Source organism: Hemicordylus capensis, chromosome 12, assembly GCF_027244095.1.
Source record: "Hemicordylus capensis ecotype Gifberg chromosome 12, rHemCap1.1.pri, whole genome shotgun sequence".
NCBI classification, from domain to species: domain Eukaryota; kingdom Metazoa; phylum Chordata; class Lepidosauria; order Squamata; family Cordylidae; genus Hemicordylus; species Hemicordylus capensis.
The window spans coordinates 2,435,013-2,458,467 of NC_069668.1; the positions used below are offsets into that span (position 1 = coordinate 2,435,013).

At 48.1% G+C, this 23,455-nt stretch overlaps 1 protein-coding gene across 1 annotated transcript in view; it reads left to right on the forward strand.

Annotated features, from left to right (window-relative positions):
* LIG3 (DNA ligase 3) overlaps nt 1-23,455 on the forward strand; it is a 61,633-nt gene that overhangs the window by 27,915 nt on the left and 10,263 nt on the right. The window contains exon 2 of the mRNA XM_053274667.1: nt 21,669-22,229. Coding sequence (XP_053130642.1) covers nt 21,669-22,229 — 561 coding nt within the window. The remainder of the gene's footprint in view (nt 1-21,668; nt 22,230-23,455) is intronic.

Sequence of the window (23,455 nt, forward strand, 5' to 3'; positions counted from 1 at the left end):
AAGGAAAGTTATAGGCTGCAAATGGGTTTTCAAACTCAAACATGATGCTGATGGTGAGATTCAGCGCTACAAAGCCAGATTAGTAGCAAAAGATATTCACAGAAATATGGAGAAGATTATGATGAAACCTTTGCACCAGTGGTTAAACACCACAGTAAGGACTCTGTTAAGTATTGCTGCTAGCAAAGGAATGCATGTTGAACACCTAGACGGGAAAACTGCATTCTTGCATGGCGAACTGGAAGAAGACATTTACATGCAACAGCCACCAGGTTTCTTAGAGAAAGACAAAGAGGACTATGTATGCAAACTGCAAAAGAGCATTTACGGTTTAAAACAGGCTGCCAGAGCATGGAACATAAAACTGAATGATATGCTGCTTCAAGCAAACTTCAAAAGAAGCAACGTGGATCCCTGTCTATACACGAGATGCATAGATGGCAAGTGGACTTACATTTTGGCATATGTTAATGATTTGATTCTTGCCTATGAAAATCCAGATTACAGCAAGGAAATAATGCATCATCTGAACAGAGATGTGGAAGTCAAGCGACTTGGCAACATTGCACACTACTTGGGCATTCAAGTACAAAGAGAGAAAGATGGAAGTTTCCTGATCAACCAAGAACAGAAAATTAAAGACTTGATAAACCTGCTCAGACTGGAAAATGCAAATCCTACACCAACTCCAATGGAAGTGAACTACATAAAGCAAGAAGATCAAACTGAGCCACTATCTGACAACCATAGATATCGTGAAGCATTGGGTAAGCTTTTATACATTAGTACACTCACTAAGCCAGATATTAGCACATCAGTTGGCTTACTTTGCAGAAAGACTGCATCACCAACAGTCAAGGACTGGAATGCAATTAAGAGACTTGTTAGGTACCTAAAGGGTACTGCACACTTTAAGCTCAAGCTACCAGCTAACAGTCAACCAAAACTAGAAGCATACGTAGATGCAGACTGGGGTGGAGATCTAACAGAAAGGAAGTCCACCAGTGGTCACATAATTTTCTATGGAGATGGAGCCATAAGCTGGTCAAGCACAAAGCAAGACATAGTAGCATCATCAACCACTGAAGCAGAATATGTATCAGCTGCACAGGGCAGTCACGAGATACAATAGCTGTGTCAACTACTGAAGGACCTAGGTACAGATGTACCACAGCCCATACCAGTGTATGAAGACAACCAAAGCTGCATTCAACTCTCCAAACAAGAAGATGTAAAGAGGAGTACCAGACATATTGATGTGAAGTACCATGTAGTGAGAAGTCTGCAGAAAGATGGACTAATCAAGCCGATCTACTGCCCGACAAATGAAATGCTTGCAGACATACTCACTAAGCCACTACCAAGACCCCGCTTTGAAAAGCTGAGAGAGAAAATGAATCTTGTGAGCTGAGTCACGAGACATCGAGGGGGGTGTTGGAAGTTAAAGGACTTTGCGCTGTCTCTTTGCCTCAGACAGTGGAGCACAGACTAGTAAGTCAGAGGGCTAGAGGGTCAAGACATTGGTCATCCCTTCTCCACTGCTCTGATGCTATCCCTTTGAAATGTAGATTGCTAATCTTAGGGGATTCAACTTCCTTCCTCCTTCTCTCTCTTCCCTACCTGCCCACCTACCTTGCAACATGGCAAGCTTCTCTCCCTGCACCATATGTGCAGAGAAGATGCAGAATCCATCTGCATCCAGATAGATAGATAGATTAGATTAGAGATCCTAACTCCTCACTTTCCTATCTAAAATGGAGTTCCTTAATAAATGCCTTATATATTGATTTGAAACTATGAATTGGCTCCAAGTTACTTTACTCTCAGCACACACACGCATGCCTAACTAAACTACCGCTGTGTTGTGCCTCTGTGCACTCTGCTATAATGAGAAAGGGATTCTCTCACCACAGTGAATTTCCAACAGTAAGAGGGAGGGGCGGGACAACATACCCAGAGTGCATGTCTTAAGAATCCTTAATGATCATTCAGACAATGGGAAGAGGCTCAGTTTTTGGAGCTCGCCTCATGAGAGTTCTTTATATATATATTTAAATCTTTTGCAGAAAAAATGAAAGCATTTTTTTTAAAAAAAAATACCATAGGAAGCTGCCATATACAGAGTCAGACCATAGGTCCAGGATTGTCGACCCAGACTGGCAATGGCTTCTCCAAGGTTGCAGGCAGGAGTCGCTCTCTCAACCTGGAGATGCTGCCCAGGAGGCAACATCGTTTCAGGGACTGGGGTCAAAAGTGGAGAAACAGGTGCATTACAGCACAGGCACTAGCCAATAGACCCTCAAGCTCTATCAGGTTGGAAGCCTGCAGAACTATAGTTTTTTAGAAGAACTAGTAAAGATAAAGAAATCTATTTACAAAGCTGCCTTTTCTACTTTAGCAGTGGGTCAATTATCCATCATCTATCTTACCCTGGGAAGTAAAAGGTTCTCCAAGCATTTTCTCTTTGGATGGCCACTATGCAAGTGGTTCTAGAGAATATCTGTGGCCGAGACAGCAACAAATCTAAATGCCTTCCACGGCAGGAATCCCTTTGGAATAGGTTCGTGACCTCACAGGCACCAGCCAATAGGTACCACTTCCCCCATTCAAGCTCTGTCATGTTGGAGAGCTATGTAGCGAATTATGCTGGGAAGTGAAGAGAGATCATCTCTGCTCATTTTCTCTTCCGAGGCGCACTATGCCACTGGTTCTGGAGAATCTCCCCAGAAAATCCAAACGCCTTCCATGCTAGGGGTCCCTTTTCTCTCGCTCTGTTATTTCCAGGCTCATGGCTCGCATCCCTAGTTCTCAATTAAATGTGGCACCATGCCTGCGTCTCTTGTGGGGTTTGTCAGAAAGCAACACCATGTAGAAATGTATAGATTTATCTGCTGGTGACTTTGTTTTGATATGGAAATGACGGATGGGGAATGAATGGTAACGCAGTGGGGGCTAAGATCGCCTTCCTTTATGTACAGTGCTGCATTTTACAAGCCTCCGTGATCACTCCAGCTTTCTCTCCCAGGTTTCTTTCCCTCTGTGCTTTTCCTAAAGACTCCGCTGGTTTATCAGACATCAGTTGGTTCCTTTTCTTGCCGGCTGATGTTTGAAGGATAAAGCATGCTTCTGTGATGCATCTAAATATGAAATCACGAGAAAAAGCCTCCAGGATGGAGGGTGGTGAGATTCCAGAGTCATTGGAGGGGGGGACATAGGAATCAGCTATATATAGAGTCAGTCCCTTCGTCCATCTGGCTTAGTATTGTCTACCCAGACTGGCAGTGGCTTCTCCAAGCTTGCAGGCAGGAATCTCTCTCCGCCCTATCTTGGAGATGCTTCCAGGGAGGAAATTTGGAACCTCAGATGCGCTTCCCAGAGCGGCTCCATCCCCTGAGGGGGAATATCTTGCAGTGCTGACACTTCTAGTCTCCCTTTCATATGCAACCAGGGTGGACCCTGCTTAGCTAAGGGGGCAAGACCAGCTCTCCTCTGGCAGAAAGGCAGAAACACAATCTGCTCCGAATCAAGACCCTGGAATCAATATGGATTCTCCACACTTTCCCAGCACAGAAACAGTACTTCCAAACGCAAACCCATGCACAGTATGACTTATTCATCAGGCAACTGAAGTAGCAACCCAGACAGAAAACATCTCCCCACAGGAAATGTTGGGGGGGGGGGTTAAGTTATTTATCAAGTCAAGAACAACTGGAATAATTTATTCCCCGGCTGAATTTAAGAGACGGATGTTCCTCAAAGGGTTTGCTTTAAAAAAAAAAAAAAAAGAGTGGTTCGCTTGTCAAAGTTGGGTCATAGGAATATAGGAGGATCGGAAGCTGCCTTAAGCAGAGCCAAAACGTTACTTCATCTAGTCCTCCCTGAATTGGTCTCAGCCCTTTTGAAAGCCATCTAAGCAGGTGGCCATGACCCCATCCTGTGGCAGAGAGTTCCACAGCTTGATGTACTGTGTGGGGAAAGCCCTTTCTTTTGTCAGTCCTGAGTTTCCTGGTTGTCCCACTGTTTCATTGGACAATCCCTGGTTCTTGGGTTGTGAGAGAGGGAGAAGGACTTGTCTCTGTCCACACAATTCATTATTTTATACACCTCTATCATGTCTCCCCATAGACATTCCATTTCCAAACTAAAAAGCCCCAGGTGCTCTAGCCTTGCCTCATAAGGGAGGTTCTCCAGGCTTGCCCTTTTCTGAACCTTTCCCAGTTCTTTCTTGCCATATGGTGAACCAGAACTGTTTCCCAATGTGGCTGTGCCATAGATTTGCCCCGCACCATTATAAAGCAGTTTTCTTTTCTGCCCCCTTTTTTAATTACCCCCAGCATGGTGTTTGCTTTTCCCCACTGCTGTGCACTGGGCTGACATTATCTATCACACCCAGACGGTCCCACAACTCTGCTATTTTTAGGGATGTGCACAAAATCTGCACGCATCGAAACCACTGAACATGGCAGAGGTTCATTTGAATCGATTGCAATTTGCCCAAAGTCGAATCGAATTCGGGCAAATTCGACCAAATGTGATACTACCTGGGGTGAATTCAAATCGATTCAAATGCATCTCCACCCTATTCAGTGGTTTCGAATTCAAATCGATACGTGTGAATCTCACGCACATCCCTGGCAATTTTGCATGTACACAATCGGGTTCTTGTGCAATTGGGCGGACGTTGCATCCCACTGTGGGTACAAAGGTGAGCAGTAAATCCACCAGTAAAAAAACCTAGCAGGATTGTTTGAGGAAGAGCATTATTTTGAGTGTGGTTTTTTAAGCTCTCTCCCAAGACCTCATGGGATTTATAAATGGTCCCTCTCAAACTCTTAGAGAGAAGAGGGAGGCGGAGGAGGAGACCCACTCCAGGTCATGGTACCCACGTTTATGGAAAACATCGATCATCCCTCCATTCGCCGGGGCCCATCTGCATAAAAAGCTCCACACCACCCAAAGTGGTTGCAATATTTCACCACCCCTTAGCCATGCATTTTTTAATAGAAAACATCAATCCAAAGCGAAGGTAGCCCTCCAGAAAGAATCCTCATTTAATCATCGGCAGCGCGTGCGAGAGAGATGGGACTAATTTTAGACAAAAGCCGGGCTCCCGTGAGCCAACGAGGCGTCATCATTTCACAGAACTCTTCTCACACCCCAGGTGGAGGTGGAGAGGTTTGAAGAGAATAGTTCAGCTCTACATATTCGGCATCCGGTTTCGGATCTTGAATGAATTACTGGGGGGGGGGTTGCATTTGACGGGGAGAGCGGCTGGAGGAGGGAACAATACTCTCTGATCTCTTTCATAAGAACATAAGAGAATAGCCCTGCTGGATCAGTCCCATCTAGTCCAGTATCTTCTTTCCCACAGTGGCCCAAAAGATGCCTCTGGGAAGCCCACAGGCAAGTGGTGAGGGCCTGCCCTCTCTCCTGCCATTGCTCTCCTGCAACTGGGATTCAGAGGTAGACTGCCCCTGAATTTGAGGGTTACATATAGCCATCAGACTTGCAGATATTGAAAGACCTGTCATAAGAACATCAGAACAGCCCTGCTGGATCAGCCCCAAGAAGGCCCATCTAGTCCAGCATCCCATTTCACACAGTGGCCCTCCAGATGCATGTTCTCTCTCCTGCTGTGACTCCCCTGCCTCTGAGGCTGGAGGTGGCAGTTAGCCCTCCGACTAGTAGCCGATGATAGACCTCTCCTCCATGAAATTATCCAAGCCCCTCTTAAAGCCATCCTGGTTGTTGGCTGTCACCACATCTTGTGGCAGAGAATTCCACAAGTGGATTAGGCGTTGTGTGAAAAAGTACTGGGGGAGGGATATCTCTCTGTCTCCTCTCCTTACTCCATGCATAATTTATACACCTGTCTCCCCAACATCACCTTGTTTCCAAAGGAGAAAACCCCCAGAAATTTGGTTACTTCCGTCGGTCCTCCTGTGTAATTCATCTCCGGGCTGGCAGATCCTGAACCCACTCAATTTGGCAGAGTGGAATTAATTCGCACAGCTTGATTTGGGGTGGCTAATGAATTCCAGGGGGGCCCAGATCTGGGGCTGCCTAAGTGGAGAGGAAAGTCAGAAGGACAGGAGGAGCAGGGCCAAAGCCTTCTCAAGGTTCTCCTGCAGGTTTATCTCCAAGTTTCCAGATGATGCCGCAGAATCAGAGGCATAAACAGGGTCACATTTTTCCTTGCTCTGCAAGCTAGAGCAGAACTATCACAAAGAAACAGACATGATACTCCTTGTAAGGTCCCGCCAGGCAGTACAGACTGCCTGTAACTTCTGTCCTCCCATGGAACGAGTCGATGGGTCCTTGGAAATGAGGCAGAGACGATGTTACAAAATGTGTGCAGCTGTTGCTGAGAGTGGGAGTGATGTGGCCGGGGCCTCCAACAAGGTGGAGAAAGGACGAGGGGGGGAACGCATAATACCATGAGACTGGAACATAGGGAAATTGTGCTTGGATTAACACATATAGGAACATAGGAAGCTGCCTTCTACTGAGTCAGACCCTTGGTCCATCTAGCCCAAGATTATCTGCACAGACTGGCAGTGGCTTCTCCAGGGTTGCAGGCAGGAGTCTCTCTTGGCCCTATCTTGGAGATGCAAGGGAAGGCACTTACAACCTTCTGCATGCAAACATGTGGATGCTCTTCCCAGAGTGGCTCCACTGCCTAAGGAGAATTTTGTTTGTTTGTTTGTTTGTTTAATGTATCTCTATACCACCCAAAACATATTTAACATACTTATTTAATCTATTTCTATACCGCCCCCAAATATCTTGCAGTGCTCACACATGTTGTCTCCCAGCCAAATGCAAACCAGAGTGGGCCCTGAATAGCAAAGGGGACAGTTCATGCTTGCTGCCACAAGATCAGCTCTCCTCCCGTAATGTAGCTCAAGAGACACTGGGATGGCCGGTTACATCTTGGTGGGGATGGATGCTCATACTGATTTGGGACAAGTTCCACACCCTAGAGATGGAAAAGAGGTGATCGCATTGTGAAAGTGAAAGTGAAAGTGAAACCCAGCTTTCAGTGTGCCCTCGAACTTTGATTGTTCTGACCATCAAGCCTGCTGTGCTCATATTTGCAGTGGTGTTTTAAAAGCTTTGAAAAGTTTTAAACACACACAAACTAACACACACACCCCAAAAGATGGATGTTGTCAGAGAAATGTGAATGAAAATGGGCAGGAACGTCCTCCAAAGTCTGCTCAATGAAGAAGTCCAACCATGTGTTCATTGTGACCCTAACCATAACATTAACCCTTTTCCCTGTGCAGAAATGATGAATGGTTTGGGGGTGGGGAATAAAGAAGGGGTGATCCCAAGCAGAAAGTGCAACAGTGCTATTGCCTCGTTTCCATTGGGGGAGTGGGGGCATTGCCAAAAATCACTCATCTCCTGAAATGATACCAGTGGCCCAAATGTGTGGGCCTGGTTCGTGGTCTTTTTCCATGCGAAAGGGGTTTAGAGATGCTTCTGTGGGCCACAGCTTGACAACAAAGCCAGGCATGTGACGCAGCAGCTAAAAAGGCAAATGCAATCTTAGAGGGCATTAAAAGAGGCGTGGTGTCCAGATCACAAGAAGCCACTATATTCTGAGCTGAATAAGCTTTACTTTGAATATTATGTCCAGGCCGAGGCATTTTAAGGGCACCGATAACTGGAATGAGTCTGTGCCCACTTTGTGTGCGCACGTGCATGTACGTAGGCATGGAAACGGGCACATTCTGGTCAGCAGATGGGAGATTAATGAAGTCGTCGAGTGTTGGGGGGAGGCATTGAGGAGGCAGAAAGCTGACGAGCTCTGTCTAGGAGTATGAAATTTGAAGGTGATCAAAGGTAGTGCATCCTGATCAGCATTAAAGATGTTTAATACAGCTTATTTCTCCAATAAGCCAGCCAGAGATGAAAGGCCTACCGTTGGGCTCTGCTTGAAGCGCCGAAATGGCTCTGCGAAAATCAGCCGGAGCGGATAATTAAAGCAGGAACCTACGGGGGAGTGGGGGACTCTCTCTCTCTCTCTCTCTCTCTCTCTCTCTCTCTCTCACACACACACACACACACATTTTTATTTTTTAGAACTTTGCTGCTGTTATGCCGCAGAGAAGTCGCCGTCTTTTGCAACTCAGTAGATTTCTCTCTGGGATTTGTTCCCCCACCTTACCGACGAAGGGAAACCCACCGCCTTGCTGAGAGGATCAAGATGGTGACGGAGAAGACAGAGTTTGGAAATATATACACACACATGTCATTCTAGGGCTGCACGGCTGCCGTCCTCCACCTATTTGTGACATAGGAATCTGCCATATACTGAGTCAGACCCTTGGTCCATCTAGCTCAGGATTGTCTACCCAGACTAGCAGCAGCTTCTCCGAGGTAGCAGGAAGGCAGGCGCGTAACAATGATAGGGCAAGGGGAGACAGTTGTCTGGGGGCCCCACTGCCTGGAGGGGCACCCCAGAGGCACCTCATGTGACTCCCCATTGCCCCCTGCCCAGCCCCAAGGCCCCTCAGCCACTTGCCCTCTTTGCTGTCTCTCCAGCTTGTTCTCCTGGCCGGCAATCGAAGCAGCAGCCCAGCTGCCAAGAGCTCCTTTTCTCCCGCCTCTCAGCTGATCGGCGGGTGGGCGGGGCTTCCAGGGAGGCCTCCTCCGTGTAGGCCTCAGTGAAGCCTGAACTCTAGTAGGGCCCCAGCCAGCCAGCCTGGAAGGAGGAGGCAGCCAGAGTGTTCTCTGCAGCAGAAGACCACTTGCTGCCCTGCTTAACCCAGCCCAGCATTTGCCAGGTAGAGTGTGAACTTTTTGTGGTTACCTTTCCCGCCCCCCCCCCCCCTATATATAGGGATCTGCTTGCCATAGGGCTTGGATATGGGGGGGGGGAGGGACTGAGAAGTCTCTGAATATTTATTTTGAAACAGCTTGGAAAATTAAGTGGCTTGTTTCATAGCAGAAAATTGCAAAAACTTCTGGAACAGTATTTTATTAATTTTATTCATTCATTCATTTATTTATAAATGCACTTACGTTCAAGTTGTTTTGCAACCCAGAAGGTCTGAGTGAGAACTGGGAAGCATGTGTGGTGCTTTTATTTTATTTTTCTTGTGTGTGAACTGCTCCCCAATAACTTGCAGGGACTTCAGGGTAAATCTGGGCAACATGTGAATGCAGCACCTCCATTCCAGAGGAGATGTGTCTTAAAGGGCTTTAAAAGCCTCCTGTGAAAAACCTCCTGGAATCAAACTTGACTGAATTTGTTCAGAATTCTGAGAAAACAAACATAGGCTCACCCTGCATGGTTGAAAGTCTCCTTTGCTAATCTGCAGCGAGGGGCCCATTTTAATCATTCATCTTTCTAGTGTGTTCTAGGCATTAAAAGTAATACAAATGTATAGTACTCAATGTATATCACTATATATTGTGACGTGTGTGTGTGTATTCAGTGAAATGTATTTGCAGGCAGCATACTTATTTTGGAATATCAGACTTAAATCCTTGGGGGCCTGGGGTGTGCGGAGGCCCTGGACTTTGGTGGGGGGGCCCATTTTAAAATCTTGTCTCTGGGCCCACTCCAACCTTGCTACGCCCCTGCAGGAAGGTGTATCTCTCAGCTCTATCTTGGAGATGCTGCCAGGGAGGGAACTTGAAACCTATTCTCTCGAGGCCCCTTCCCAGAGGCACCGGTTTGTCCACTGCAGGAAAGGTAGAATTTGATTGAATCCAGAGCTCAGCACCATCGAGAGAAATCCCAGATCTGGGTGAAACACAGTAGAGATGTTAACTCCCGCTCTCTTCTCTTTTGCCCTCCCATAACACTTTGCAAAACAGTCTCCAACCTGCAAACGCTCAAGCGCTTCAGCCAGAATAAAAGATGCAATGAATTATGCACATTTGCATCTTAAATTCCGGTCCAGGAGGAGCCTGCCCACTTCAGAACACGCGGCCGGGCTTCTCTCCGCTCACCTGGTCCTGAGACACGTCCCTGAGCTGGTTCGTGTCACAGTTACGCCCGTCCCCTTGCACAGCGGCACGTCTCAGAGTCTAAGCAATGGACATTCCTCCACATGAGGGATTTCAGGGGAGCGTTCGGGTTAGAGAAGCCGCCAGCCGCAAGAGGCCAGGTTTATCGGCAGTCTTATCAGATGGCCTGCAAGAAAACAGCACCAGCTGTCGGGGTGAAATCAGATATCCTGGGATAAATGCGAGTGTCAGAGGGAGTGAGGTGTTCGATTCATCATCAGAGAGAAAACGGGATCTGTGCAATTTGTCACAAGCAACATCTTATAAACCCCGGAGGAAAAGAAAATTGGCTGTAAAGAAGGCAACAAGAGACCATGGGGTCTCTTCTGGCTGCTTCTCAGACCTGGCAGTGCCTCAGATCTGTGTTCCCTGTAGCAGGGATTCCCAGACGATGTTGACTACAACTTCCATTATCCCCAGGCAAAGGCCATTGCAGCTGAGGGTGATAGGAGTTGGGATCCCCAAATGGTGTTGACTACAACTCCCATCACCCACAGCTACAATTTATCGCAGTTGCAGGGGAGCAACAGCAGGAGAGAGGGCATGCCTTGCCTGTGGGCTTCCCAGAGGCAGTTCTGAGATTAGAAACCTAGGAAGGACAGGAAAGAGAAGGCCCCACAGAATACGAAGCAGGCCACTGAATGGAACCAGAGGTCATAGGAACATAGGAAGCTGCCATATACTGAGTCAGACCCTTGGTCCATCTAGCTCAGGATTGTCTTCACAGACTGGCAGCGGCTTCTCCCAGGTGGCAGGCAGAAGTCTCTCTCAGCCCTATCTGGAAATTTCAGGGAGGGAACTTGGAACCTTCTGCATGCAAGCAGGCAGGGGCTCATCTTCCCAGAGCGGCCCAGTCCCCTAAGTAGGGATGTGCAGACCAGTTTGAATTTGAACCGGTTCAAGTTCATCTTTCAGTGCTAACATGTAGTCTCCCATTCCAATGCAAACCAGGGCAGACCCTGCTTAGCAAAGGGGACGATCCACTCTTGCTACCACCAGACCAGCTCTCCTCCCATCAGACATAAGATCAGTCCTTCCGTCTCGCCCCTCTACACCAGAGATACACCAAGTCCATGATCAACACAGGGTCGATTCCAGTGCAGCCAAACCTCTCCTTCCCCCACTTTATGTTTTCCCCCACCCTATACATAATTCTCCAATAATGGTCCACTTAACCATGCTCCAGTCACACACACAAACACAAACACACACACACACACACACACACACACACCCAGGTATCAATCCTATTAGGCAGCACTCATCTTTCTACAGAAGCAAAACAGAAAATATCCAATCTCCGGGCAACCAAAAAGGACAGAGGGTGGGGGGGGGGGAGAGAGAGAGAGATGCAGGAAAAACTCTTTAGAGATTTGTAGTTAGTAGCAATTTTGCAAATTAATCGCATGGAACCGGTCCCCTATGGCTCCAGCATGGAATTCTATTATCACCTAATAGGGTGTCACGTACCATTCCGTGATAAGAGGCTATTTGTCAGATTAAGTATTAACTATCATGTTTGCAGAACTGTGCATTTTTCAACTCGCCAGGGTATCCAAAGCAATATCCTAATCTTTCCCTCCCCCGGCCCCTTTCCACACACACCCATCTTCTGGCTTTAGCATTTCTCTTGGGTCAGGCGAGCGTATGTCCCCGGACTCATGAATGCAATTTGCTGAGCAGGTAGGAAAACAGAATGAATAGCAGAAAATGAAATTTTATTTATTTGTTCTCTTGGCCAACCCTCCCCAATTCTGGTTTACCTCCATCCATAGGAAAAGTGGATCTGTATTTTCCAATGGGCTGCAATGCAGCACTGCCTGTGGCAAACCTGCCCCCTAGGGGTGAGAATGAGAAACCGCCAGATATACTGCTCTATACGAGGTCACATTCGCTTGTAACATGAAAACGGAGTTGAAGAGGCCTCCGGTTGAAATTTTTGTACTATTTTTACACATATCTGAATATGTGTAATGCAGCTGGAGTTTGGACAGAAAATGGACCCATGGAACCTAGGAAGCTGCCATATACTGAGTCAGACCCTTGGTCCATCTATCTCAGTATTGTCTACACAGACTGGCAGCCGCTTCTCCAAGGTTACAGGCAGGATTCTCTCCCAGCCCTACCTGATGCTGTTAGGAACATAGAAAGCTGCCATATACTGAGTCAGACCCTTGGTCCATCCAGCTCAGGACTGTCTACCCTGACAGGCAGCGGCTTCTCCAAGGTGGCAGGCAGGAGTCTCTCTCAGCCCTATCTCGTTGGAGATGCTGCTAGGGAGGGAAAGCAGGAACCTAGATGCTCTTTCCAGAGTTGCTCCATCCCCTAAGGGGAATCTCTTCCCGTGCTCACACAGGTGGTCTCCCATTCAAATACATACCAGGGCAGACCCTGCTTAGCAAAGAGGACCAGTCATGCTTGCTACCACAAGACCAGCTCTCCTGATAGGAACAGAGGAAGCTGCCATATACTGAGTCAGACCCTGGGTCCATCCAGCTCAGGACTGTCTACCCTGACAGGCAGTGGCTTCTCCAAGGTGGCAGGCAGGAGTCTCTCTCAGCCCTATCTCGTTGGAGATGCTGCTAGGGAGGGAAAGCAGGAACCTAGATGCTCTTTCCAGAGTTGCTCCATCCCCTAAGGGGAATCTCTTCCCGTGCTCACACAGGTGGTCTCCCATTCAAATACATACCAGGGCAGACCCTGCTTAGCAAAGAGGACAAGTCATGCTTGCTACCACAAAACCAGCTCTCCTGATAGGAACAGAGGAAGCTGCCATATACTGAGTCAGACCCTTGGTCCATCCAGCTCAGGACTGTCTACCCAGACTGGCGGAAGAGGCTTCTCCGAGGTCGCAGGCAGGAGTCTCTCTCAGCCCTATCTCGTTGGAGATGCTGCCATGGAGGGAAAGCAGGAACCTAGATGCTCTTTCCAGAGGGGCTCCATCCCCTAAGGGGAATCTCTTCCAGTGCTCACACAGGTAGTCTCCCATTCAAATACATACCAGGGCAGACCCTGCTTAGCAAAGAGGACAAGTCATGCTTGCTACCACAAGACCAGCTCTCCTGATAGGAACAGAGGAAGCTGCCATATACTGAGTCAGACCCTGGGTCCATCCAGCTCAGGGCTGTCTACCCAGACTGGCAGCAGAGGCTTCTCCGAGGTTGCAGGCAGGAGTCTCTCTCAGCCCTACCTGGAAATGCTGCCAGGAATTGAATGAACCTGGGACTTTTTGCATGCAATACCAATGAGCTAAAGCCCCATTCCCTATGAAGCAAATAACGATTGAGTCAGACCCTTGGTCTATCTAGTTCAATGCAGTCGATACTGACAGACAGCTGCGCTGCGGGATTTCAGGCAATCTTTCTCAGTCCTACCTGGAGATGCTACTCAGGATGGAAGAGACACTTCGCTACTTAGCTACAGTCTCTCCCCCTTGCATCAGTATCTAGACTTAGCGTGCACAACATAGGCCCGCAGGCATGTTTTTCCTGGCCTGCAGTGCAGCTAGCAGGCCCTCGTGAGTGAGTGAGAGAAGTTTGGTGGGTCTGGCGCAGAGGCGGTGTGAAGATGTGAGATGGAAGACAGGGACACAGACACTACCACCCTGTGTTGAGGAGAGGAGAGCTGGTCTGGTGGTCGCAAGCATGACTTGTCCCCTTAGCTAAGCAGGGTCCGCCCTGGTTGCATACAGCACTAGCAATAGCACTTACATTTATATACCGCTCTATAGCCGGAGCTCTCTAAGCGGTTTACAATGATTTAGCATATTGCCTCCAACATTCTGGGTACTCATTTGACCGACCTCGGAAGGATGGAAGGCTGAGTCAACCTTGAGCCCCTGGTCAGGATCGAACTTGTAACCTTCTGGTTACAGGGCGGCAGTTTTACCACTGCACCACCAGGGGCTCATATGACACCTCTAGGCTATATGAATGGCAAAGAAGAATGCACTTTCCTGCTTTGGCAAAAGGGTGCCCTTGTGGCCGCTTTCTGCACTGTAGCGAGCCATGGCTAGGCTATATGAATGGCAATGGGCAATGCACTTTCCAGGTGCAGCAAAAGGATGCCCTCCTGTGGCCATGGCTGGCTTGACTGGTCAGGGCCCTGGCCGTGGCTAGCTTGACCGGTCAGGGCCCTGGCTTGGGCTCCAGGTGCCCTGGGCTCTAAGATGGCTGGGTTCTAGAGTGTTCGAGAACAGCCCTGGTCCTAGAGTGCTGGGAGGGGCATGGGAATCTCCTCTGGAACAGCCTCCCTGCTGGGCTCTAAGATGGCACGAGTCATGCTGATCTTTGCCGTGCAGTGCGAGTGGGGTGCCCTCCTGTGGCCGCTTTCTGCACTGTAGCGAGCTGCGGCTAGGCTATATGAATGGAGATCAAATATCACACCAATTCCTCGTGTTCCAGATAAAAATATTTCCCTCATAAATCCGATGAGGAAAGAGCCTGCATCCAAGGGGACTGAGTAACTTGTCATGCTACTCCTCTTGAATGTTTTAGTAGAAGATTTAGATTACACTCTTTTTCACAACCTATGCATAAAACATGCCTCCCAGTCTCCCAAATATAAGCCTTCAGGCCTTAAAAGAACTCTCTCTCTCTGTCTCTCTCTCTGTCTCTCTCTCTCTCTCTCTGCAGGAATCTGCCTGCCAACTTTGCTCATCATCCAAGACCTCACTCCGTATTTCCTCACCATTGGGGGCCCATTTTAGGGGGAGACACATGACACAGCCTTATCGGTCACAGCCCCTAGCTTGTGGAACTCCCTGCCTCTTGGAGTCAGACTGAAATTCCCCCCCTTGTGTCTCCACTGCCTGGTTAAAACATCTTTATTTTGGCAGGTGATTCAATCCGTTGCGTAACCCTTTTCTTTTTTAAAATCTTTAAAATTAAATTCAAAAATTAAATTCTTTTATTCTCAGTTGCTTGCTGTGATTCCCCATCATGGATTCATCAGAAGCGGAGTTTCCTTTATGACCATTCGAAGCCAAGCATCAAATCTGTGAATTCTTGTCAAATCTGTGAATTCGTTCTTGGTTGTGATGCTATGGCTTTTTACTCAGAAGTAAATCTCACCATGTTCAGTTGAAGAAAGACAAGACAATGAACCCATGAAAGAAAGACAACACTGCAGAAGGTAGGTTTCAATTATGTCAGTTTTATTGAATTTGTCTTGAGAATCTGGGCCTAGACCCTTCTTAAAGGGTAGCCCTTTTGGTTTATTTTAAAAAAAAAAAAAAAGACCCACATTTAACTCCTTTTGAGCCACAAGCCAAACGCTCCAACCCAGAGGAAGGCAGTGCAGAGAAGGCAAAAAACCTGACGGGAAGGAGCAGCTTCAACCTCACAGGGAAAAATTCCTTCTCGGCTCCAATTTGTGGCAACCAGCTAGGCCTGCACGGTCAGGTTAAATGGTGGGTTAGGTGGTTAGTTCTCACCTTAACCTTTCACCATCTGAGATGATCACTGAGCCCAACCGCTCCACATCCGAGAAGGACCCTAAAGAAACAGGATGCAAGATCCCCCACTCCAGGACTCAAGAAGTCCTTTGACTGACCTGCTCCCATGTAGACCTGATTTCCTGGCTCCTGACCTCGGCTTCTCAATGGATCTGACATACCTTCCTCCTCTTTAGACCTTTGAAACTGAAATGAGAGAGAGAGAGAGTGGAAGTGATAGTGAAAGAGATAGTGATAGTGGAAAAGATAGTGAAAGAGATAGTAAATGACAGTGAGATAGTGAAAGTGATAGTGAGAGATTAAAAGTCTTTAGAATAAAGCCGAAATCTGCTTACACTGTGCTAGACATTCAGCTAGACTTCTCACCTAGACTTAGAAGCTCTAGGAGCGCTACTGGATCTGACATACCGTTCTCCCATGTAGACCTGACTTCTCGGCTTCTGACGCTAATTTGTAACTTGACCTCACCTTGACCTCATCCAGCAGCCCTGCTGAGTCCTCACCTTGACCTCATCCAGCAGCCCTGCTGAGTCCTCGTTGTGAGACAGGCACTGCCCAGCCCTGGAAGATGCAATACTATCTATCTCTTCCCGAAAAAGTTCGCTTCATAAGAGAATGTGAAAGTGAAACTAAAAGTGAAAGCAAAGGGCCAATTTCAGATAACGCCAAACTGCAGTTGCAACTCCACTGAATTCAATTAATTAATCAATCTTTATTATGGTCACAGACTAACATAACTAAATTCATGAAAAAAGGTGACATTGCTGAGAGAAAAAGAGAGAAAGGCAGGAAGCATTAATAGATTTCAGTGGTGGCAGGGGGGCTTTAATGTATTTACACCATAACAGTTTTACTAGTTGAAACTGTGCTAGACACAGGAACTTTGCTAGACTTCCCACCTAGACTTAGAAACGCTACAAACTCCACTGGATCTAACGTACCCTTCTCCCGTGTAGACATGACTTCTCAGCTTCTGACCCTGGTTTGTAACTTGATCTCAGTTGATGACCAGTAGTCTTGGTGAGTCCCTGCTGTGAAACAGTCACTCCCTAGCCCTGGAAGATACCAAACTATCTACCTCCAAATTAAATTCCTGAAAAATGTTAGCTTCAAAAGAGAATGTGGAAGTGAAACCAAAAGCGAAAGCAGAAGGGCCAATTCAGACATAACGCCAAACTGCCCACTGAATTACATTCATGAAAAACAGTGAGATGGTTGAGAGAAAGCCAGAAGGCATTGACAGACTTCAGAATAAACCGTAAATCTACTTACAACCAGGGGAGTCAAACTCAGTCCAGTGGGGGGGTTGGATTTGAGTCCAACAACCTCCAAGGGGTGTTGGAATCATAGTGGACCAACCCAAAAGGACCAATATTTATCTACTAATTTCTATACCGCCCCCAACTCGCGTCTCTTAGTGGTTTACTTTAAAATATCACTACATAATATAATTTAATAATGTTACAATGGTAATCATAAAAGAATTGTTTCAAATAAAATAACATAGAAAAATATAAACTGAAACAGAAATAACTTCAATAAAATAATTCTATTTAATAATAAAGTTGTGTCACATAGAACAGAAATCAAAAAGAAAATAACCTCAATAAAATAACATGAGAATAAAAGTTAACAATATAAGAAAATACTAGTAATAAAAAGAAGTTTTACGCTGTTAACACCTTTACTAGCTGAAACTCTGCCAGACTTAAAAATCCTGCTCGACTTCTGACCTAGACTTAGAAACTCTTTTTTTTAAAAAGCTCTACTGGATATGACTTACCTTCCTGCCATGCAGGCCTGACTTCTAACCTATGACTCTGGCTTGTGACTTGACTTCTACTGACGTCCAGCAGCCCTGGTGAGTCCAAACTGTGGGACCAGCCCAGCTCTGGAAGACACAATGCTATCTAGCACTGAATTAAATGCATGAAAAACAGTGAGATTCAAAAGTGTGAAAGTGAAAGTGCGTATTCGAACATAACACCGAACCGCCATTAAACGTACAGTTGCCATTTCTGACTGTCCAGATGCAAGATTTCTTCCCAACTTCAGTTCAACATGGTGTTGATTTCTTCCCAACTGCAGAGACAACATGGTATAGTGGTCAGAGTGTTGCCCTTGGGCTAGGAAGACCTGAGTTTGAATCCCCATTCAGCCATGAAAGTCAGAGGGTGACTCTGGGCTGGTCAATTCTCTCTCAGCCTAACCTACCCCGCAGGGTTGTTGTGGGGATAAACACCACCCTGTACACTGCTCTGGGTTCCTTGAGGGAAGAGTGGGCTATAAAGGTAATAATTAAATAAATAATCCACTCACTGGCTTGGTTTAATCCATTGCAAATGAGCTGCCTGCAGGGCTCGAGTTAAACCCAGGGCTCTGCACTTCTCAGCTGGGGGGACGCCACAACCCAATTTCACCTAAGATGCCAAGTTCCTGATACGAGGATGGGACTCCATGCTAAGCGGAGTGTACCAGGTTTTCTGCGACTGAGTTGTCGTGCAACAGCAGCACCCCCTGGTGGCCAAGGCCACAAAGGTCTGGCAGCGTCTTTACAAAACAGCCGGGGAAGGCAACCTATGGTATTGGTGCCTGGCATGTTGTGCGAAATGATTTTGAGTGGCAGGCAAGGGCTCCTGAGAGGAGAGGGCAGAAAGCTGGTCTTGTGGTCGCAAGCATGAATGGTCCCCTTTGCTAAGCAGGGTCTGCCCTGATTTGCATTTGAATGGGAGACTCCATGTGTGAGCCCTGGAAGAGATTCCCCTCTTAGGGGATGGGGCTGCTCTGGGAAGGGCATCCAGGTTCCAAGGTCCCTCCCTGGCAGCATCTCCAAGAGAGAGATTCCTGCCTGCAACCTTGGAGAAGCCGCTGCCAGTCTGTGCAGACAATACTGAGCTAGCTGGACCAAGGGTCTGACTCAGTATAAGACAGCTTCCTATGTTCCTATGATCGAGGCATTCATTCTCTCCCTCTCTCTCTCTCTCCATGCCTAACGCACACAATGAGACTAGCATTATTCGACTAATGGCATCCCAGAAGCCCCTCTCCCCAAGGGAAATGTGTTGAAAGGCCTCCAGGCTTGACAAAACCATTCATTCTTAAGTTGGTGTCTGTCTTCTCGAAGGGATCCATTATCACCGGTACGAAAATAGCCCGTACCAAAAAAGAGAAAGAGAGAGAGAACAAAAAACTGAAAGAGGTTCTGAAGTAGCTCATTAATGCCAATCTTCCCAATTACACATTAATGGAGGAGTTTGCCCACTGATGGCGAGACGAGGAAGATGCTTTGGTCATTAATTGATTTTAAATTCGCGACGCCCAGCAATGAGCATTGAGAAATGGCTGCTTGCTTTTAGCCGGGGCCTAATTTTAGAAAAGGCTGCCAAGTTACCTTGGGGGTGCCAGGGGAACATGAGGGATGGTTCTGTGCCAATTTCGTATCCATTAGCAATGGGAGGGTGGGATTTTTGCTCTGGGCCTGACTCCTCCAAATGCCTGTTGTTAATTTCTTTTGATTGTTATAATGGCACATCTGTTTGATGGGTTTGGGGCACCTGGAGGCAGGAGGTATAAACGTTTTAAATCAATGAAATAATATCAAGACTGCACCATGGAACTTGGAAAGTGGCTGAAAGAGTCCACTGGCACATTGGGAATAAGGCGGCCGGTAGATCACAGGTGAAGCACCTTCTTTTCATGCAGAAGGTCCTAGTTTCAATCCCAGGCAGGACCTCCATATAGACCCCTGCCTGAAACCCTGGAGAGTTGCTGCCGGTCAGTGTTCTGAGCTAGACGTACCAATGGTCTGACTTAGTCTGGCAGCGTCACATAATTGATTTGACAGTGGCAGAGTATCTGCTTTGCACACAGAAGGTCTGTGCTTTGCCTAGAGGAGAGAGACCCCTGCCTGAAAGCCCGGAGAGCTGCTGCCAGTCAGTGTTAACCATCCTGAGCTACAAGGGCCAATGGTTGGACTCGGAATAAGGCTGCTTCTGTCTATCAAGGGCAGCAATTTTCCAGGGCAGAACCTTAGCTCAGTGGCAGAGCCTCTGCTTTGCTCACAGAAGGCCCCAGGTTCCGTTCCTGTCAGGATCTCCAGGAATGGCTTGGAAAGACCCCTCTCTGAATCCTTGGACAGCCGCTGCCAGTCTGAGTAGGTAACGCTGAGCTAGATGGACCAAGGGTCAGACTCAGTAAAAGGCAGCTTCCGATGTTCCATCTAGCATTACTGCTGATATGTGTGTGTGTGTGCTATAACCTATAAACATCCAGGTTGTACGCAATCTGTACAAATAAGGTGTGGGAAAGGGGCATGGCCCGACTAGGAATGGTGTGGTGTGCTATTATATAGTATATATTATTATCATATTATATCATATATAATGTTATTCTGTTTTTACGGTTTTTAAAATTATGTACATCGCCTAGGGGTATGCCTATCAGGCAGTATATAAATATGATAAATAAATAATATAGAATTATATATTATATATATAATACGTTAGCCATATTAATATATGTATAATTCCTATACCATATTATTACATTAATATTATATGAGATTATGAAATATAAAATACATGATACATACTAATATCACTATATTGTGTACCGTATATGCTATATCATTAAATCAATATTATATGATATTAATATATTACTGATTCATTTAATTGATTGATTGATTATCCTATTTCTAGACCGCCTGACACGTTTGCTTCCCAGGCCGGTGTTATATATGTTATAGTGCTATCTGTCTATCTATAGTGTAACTGTTCTGGACACTTGCAGAAACCTGCAAAGAAAGGAGTCAAGAAGGGGGCGTGGCCTGTCCGGGAAAAAAGGCAGTGCGGCAGAGGAGAGGAGCGCGGCGATTGGCCCGGCTCAGCCGCTGACGTCGTTGAGGGAGAAAAGGCTCCCAGGATGGGAGGGGGAGGCGTGGCTTGGGCGGAGGGGGCGGGCTGGCGCCACTACTGCGCCGGCGCGGGTGGGCGTGTGGTGCGTGCGTGCGTGCGTGGCCGGGCTCTGGCCTTTGTGCGCAGGCGCGGCCGCCCAGGTGAGCGTGGTGATGGAGGCTGGAGTTAAAAGGGTTGCTGGCAGGGGAGCGCGCGAGGGACAACGGGGGGGCGGGGCTGAGAGTTGCTGGGGGGGCGGCGGCGGCTGGAGGGAAGTGGGCAAGGCGCTCCACCCTCCTCCTTCTCCCGACGCCCCGGTGAGGGGCTCCCGCCCACAGCAGGAGCTGCCTCCCCAACCAGAGAAGGGGCGGCCCCCGAGCACCCCCTGCTTGCCCCGTTTCCCAGCCCAGGCAAGTAGGTGTCTTCCCCAGCCCTACCTGAGAATTAAGACTGGGGGGACATTCTGCTGCAAAGCAGATGGCCCCATCCTTTAGGGGTGGCTGTCTGCTGAGTCCGGCCCCTGTCCGCCCAGCTCAGGGCTGACTACTCGGACCGGCAGCAGCTTTTCAGGGTTTCAGCCAGGAGTCTCTCTTCCCAGCCCTGCCAGGGCGGGAGATGCTGCCAGCAGGTGCTGAAGCTTTTCTGCATGCAGAAAAGAGGTCCCCGGCAGCACTGAGTTGCAGCCCCATCCCTTAATGGTCCTATCTCCCCGCACTTGTTTGCATGATCCCCCATCCAGATGCAAACCAAGGCAGTCCCTGCTTAGCCAAGGGGACAAGGCATGCTGCCTGCCGCCAGACCAGCTCCCCTCCCCTCCAAAAAGTTTGTTGACAGTAGGGACAGTTTCTTGAAAGAAAGTGGCTCTGGAGCATTAATAAATAAAATAAAATAAATTACCTTTCTCAGGGTATGGCAGTACACAGAATCCAGCCACTAGCTGAGCAAAGAGGCACCTTTTAAAAGTGGGGATTCTCTTGACTGAGCGGGGGGGAGCAACCGGCCCTCTCCGTCCCCCAGCACAGCATCCCTCCAGTGGCTGTTGCTGCAATCTTCTCTTATTTTTATTCTTTTTTAGCCTGTGAGCCCTTTAGGGACAGGGAGCACTCTGGTTTATTTATATCTACGTAAACCGCTTTGGGGACTCTTTGTCGAAAAGCGGAATAGAAATATGTGCCGGATTCGTCTCGGGGCCGAAGCGAGAAAGAGTTGATTGGCTGAAAGGCCTCAAATCGGTCGACAGTCCAACAGTGCAGCTAATTCATTTATTTCTCTGTTTTTTTCCTTGTGCGAAGGAACCTGCATGCCTCTCCTTCCCAAGGGACTCCTACAGACTTCCAGGACCCTCAGTAGAAGTCAGAAGCTGTTCCTGTTGCCCATACAGCTCCCTCGAGTGTGTTCTGGCCTTCTCCGTCTCCCCGCGCCCAGCGCCTTCCCCAGAACCTCCTGGCCGTGGGGAGCAGGTCCTCTGCCTTGGGCGGGCCAGCAGTACCAGCCCCGTGTCTGCAGCTCTGCCCTCCCGGTGCCTCTGCGCATTCGGTGTGCCAGGACCCTGTGCACAGCCTCCGAGATGGCAGAGCAGCGCTACTGCGTGGATTACGCCAAGCGCAGCACGGCCGGCTGCAAGAAGTGCAAGGAGAAGATCCTGAAGGGGATGGTGCGGATCGGGAAGGTGGTGCCCAACCCGTTCACGGAGTCCAGCAGGGACATGAAGGAGTGGTACCACGTCAAGTGCATGTTTGAGAAGCTGGAGAAGGCCCGGGCCACAACCAAGAAGATCGAGGACCTCACGGACTTGGAGGGCTGGGAGGAGCTGCAGGAGGCTGAGAAGGAGCTGATCAACCAGCAGATCTCAGGTGAGCGGTGGAAGCTGCCATATGCTGAGTCAGACCCTTGATCCATCGAGTTCAGGATTGTTAACACAGACTGGCAGCAGCTTTTCCAAGGTTGAAAAAGCCCTACAGGAACATAGGGAGCTGCCATATACTGAGTCAGACCCTTGGTCCATCTAGTTCAGGATTGTCAACACTGACTGGCAGCAGCTTTTCCAAGGTTGCAGGCAGGAGTCTCTCCCAGCCCAACTTGGAGATGCTGCCAGGGAGGGAAATTGGAACCCTCTGCATGCAAGCCTGCTCTTCCCAGAGTGACCACATCCCCTAAGAGGGGTGGAATATTTTACAGTGCTCACACATGCCATCGCCTATTCAAATGTAAACCAGAGCAGACCCTGCTTAGCAAAGGGGGCCATTCATGCTTGCTACCACCAGACCAGCTCTCTAGCAGATCACAGCAGGCGTGAACAGAGCATCCAGATTGCAAGCCACGTTGCCTGCAACAGAGATTCCCAGATGATCTTGTTGAGGTAAAACTCCCAGCACCCCCAGTTGCAGTGGCCTTTGGCTGAGGATGATGGGAGTTGTAGTCAACATCTGGAAATCCCGGTTAGAGGGAATTCTGCTCCCGAGACATAACCACCGTATTCTATACTGTGCTGGTCAGACCCCACTTGGAATCCTGTTTATTATTTATTTATTCGATTTCTATTCCGCCCTTCCAAAAATGGCTCATAAATAAGATAAGACGGATCCCTGTCCCCAAAGGGCTCACAATCTAAAAGGAAACTTTGTTGGGATTTGAGCTTGTGAGCACTGCATTTTAAGTGGCTGGTCTCAGGACACAGGACAGCAGCCACCTTGCTAAAGCTAAGCAGGCCTTGGTGTGGTCAGTGCCTAGATGGGAGACCCATGTATGCCACCTTTGGGGATGGGGCCATAACACAGGGTAGAGCATCTGCTTTGCACGCAGAAGGTCCCAGGTTCAATCCCTGGCAGCGTCTCCAGGTAAGGCTGAGGAAGACTCCTGTCTGAAATCTTGGAGAAACTGCTGCCAGTCGGTGTTGGCAACACTGAGCTAGATGGGCCAAGGGTCTGACTCTGTTTGAAGCAGCTTATACCCGCATTCAAATGTAAACCCCCAAACTGAAGCTCCTGCTTTCTGTCAGGACCCATGAAGGTATCAAACAGACTCCTACATATCCTGACGCCCGGTAATGCCTGATCTGGCCTCTCTTTGCCTTCCCCTC